Genomic DNA, 2,673 nt, shown 5'->3' on the forward strand with positions numbered 1-2,673 from the left:
GAGAGACGAAACGTTTCTACATTTTTTTGTTGATTTGCTTTGTTTTGTTTTTTTGAATGTCCAGAGGACCAGATTTAACTTTTTTAGATTTCTTCTGAACCTTTTGTTGGTGAAAACAGACGTTCAGTAGATTTTCTCACCCTGGTCTGGATGCCGTGCTGCGTCTCACCACCCGCTGGTTACGGTGACAAACCAGCAGCAGCGTTTTCTAAACCCGATTAATGTTTCAGAGAAAACCAAGTTGGAGAAGATGTTGTGAAAACACGGCAGGAAGAGCACTGCTCTATTTATTTCTGGTAAACAAACATACAAAAAACAAAAGACAAAGCAGACTCACCTCTCCACACAGTCGCTTAACCGAGACGCCAGCGACGAGGCGGGAGCATCGTGACCTCCAATGGCGTATAGGAAGCCGTGCCACGTGGCCACACCCACCCCTCCGCGCCTTTTCGCCATTGGAGCACAACTAGTCCACCTGTAAATGAAGATCATAACCATCAGGAAGAAAAAACTAGATTCATCATAAACCATCAGGCAGTACTTTATAAACAGAGGCTGCCTGACTGAAAGCCAACATCCTGAGGCACCTTCTGATCTGTGGATCAATAACCTGAAAAAAGAGGTGTTTCTCTAGTGGTAACAGAACAGGAAATAAACCAGGAGGAGGCGATTAATACCCCCCCCCCTCCCACACACACACACACACACACAACCGTCTCTGACCTGTTAGTGTGGGGGTCGAAGCACTCCACAGAGCGCAGGCAGGATGAACCGTCACGACCTCCAACGGCGTACAGCCTGAGGAAGACAGAAGACAGAGAGTGGACACATGCACTCATTTCTGTTTTGAACCGTCCAGGCAAGTGATGGTCGCCATCAGACGGAGAGCCCCGGGTATAAACATCACATACGGTACGAGTCACACCGACATGCACGCTCCTCACGGGCGAGGTTGACACAAATCAGTTGTTTTGGTTTTAATGAGCATCTATAAAGCCTGTCACTGTGACATCTCTCTGCGGCACCAAATTACAAAAGAGGTCATCAGGCTCAGAACGTGCCCCGGGTCACTGAAACTCTGACATACTCGAGTGCTAAACAGTGCACGGTTGAGTGTGTTTTATTGCGAACGCTGTTTACCTTTACTCGTGCTGCTGGGTGTGAGCATGTTTAAAAGCAGTGAGTCTGAAATGCAGCTTCTGTCACTTAAATCCTCCAAACAAGCAGAGGGAGTGGGGCTCGGGGCAAACGAGCTTCAAACTGTATGTGGTCGTGTCTTATTGATGGCTTGGCTTTTATGGCTAATGGCTGACTGCTTCCGCAAGATATATAAGACGTGCTGCAGTTTCTCCTCTGAGCTGTAAGCAAAGTAAGTTTGAATATCTTCAGAAATAGATGCAGATGAACTGCTGTGTGTAGATCTTAAAAAGTTACATTTTAACTCCCACTCAGGCTGTTTACACGAGAACAAAATGGAAAACGCCTTTTAAATTTTATTGGGACGAACAAACAAAAGAGCAGGTGCCACATAAATTCTGAACTATAGTACTGCTGCTTTAAAATGATTGTCTTTGGACCCAAACTGTCATCTGTGCTGAGTGAGGGTGTTGTACGATGACATGCGTGCTGCGTTTGGTGAACATGTGCACAGAGAAGGAGGGGGTAAAAAAAAAACACATTTATGTTTATCTGGCAACCTGCTCAGCTGCATGCATCGTACATGCAGCATCAGCATAAGCACTGTTACATCACAACTGGTGAATACAGGAATGTTCCTTTGGACCGAGGATGTTGTTGGTTTGCGCCTACACGCTGAAATGTTTGAGAAGCAAAAAAAAAAAGACTCTGCTCTATGACATTTATTGTAACTGTTAGAGCAGAAAAACTTTGGACTGCCGCAGCCTGTAGTGTGCATGTGCAATTTCACACCTGCGGTGTATTTCTCCCCTCTATGGGGGATTCCCACGAAAACCTCCAGTTTCAGAGAGAACAAACTTGTGAACTCTGTAAAGTGAAATATGTCACGGCAACAAACAAATAAAAACAAAAACAAAAAAACAAGTGACAAAGAAAATAGAAATTCAAAGGAGCAGTTACAGATATTAATACTTGTCAGAAAAGAGGAGATTCAGGTGCAGCTTATGTATTTTTTCCAATATATCTGATTAAGATTATCACAAGTGAAATGGTGAACGTTTGGACAGTTCTATAATGACACGTTCCGTCAGGTACAGCAGAGCAGCGGAGGCCTTTAACTCGTTCAGACCAGTTCCAACAACTTTGACCGCCGTCACAAAAGAACAAATCAGAGCAGGCATGTTCAGTTGTGCTAACATTGAATTTTACACGCCGCCCTCTAAAAACACACGTGAACTCAGACGTCACTTACTTCCCACTGAGAACAGCTACTCCCACCGTACTTCTGGGTGTAGCCATGCTGGCAACAAAGCTCCACTGGCGAGCTTGGGGGTCCCACCTAGAAGACAGAGTGGGGGAAAGTACTCCGGTTGAGTTATGGATTTTAAAATCAAAACATGTTTCAGCCCTCAGATATAAAATAATCAATACTAAAACACCGGTTTTATTAGATGTATCAACACTTGTACAGCCTCAACTTCATGAGTTAGTAGACTTCAGGGGTATCTGAGGCAGGCTTGAAACACAAGAGTCAGG

General features: G+C 44.6%; 1 protein-coding gene across 1 annotated transcript in view; it reads right to left on the bottom strand.

Annotated features, from left to right (window-relative positions):
* Positions 1–2,673, bottom strand: part of klhl5 (kelch-like family member 5) — a 49,636-nt gene that overhangs the window by 7,861 nt on the left and 39,102 nt on the right. The window contains exons 9-11 of the mRNA XM_037674960.1: positions 2,390–2,476; positions 724–798; positions 338–475 (exon numbers count right to left, since the gene is read on the bottom strand). Coding sequence (XP_037530888.1) covers positions 338–475; positions 724–798; positions 2,390–2,476 — 300 coding nt within the window. The remainder of the gene's footprint in view (positions 1–337; positions 476–723; positions 799–2,389; positions 2,477–2,673) is intronic.

This window comes from Nematolebias whitei, chromosome 3 (assembly GCF_014905685.2).
Source record: "Nematolebias whitei isolate Nwh7 chromosome 3, NemWhi1, whole genome shotgun sequence".
Lineage (NCBI taxonomy): Eukaryota > Metazoa > Chordata > Actinopteri > Cyprinodontiformes > Rivulidae > Nematolebias > Nematolebias whitei.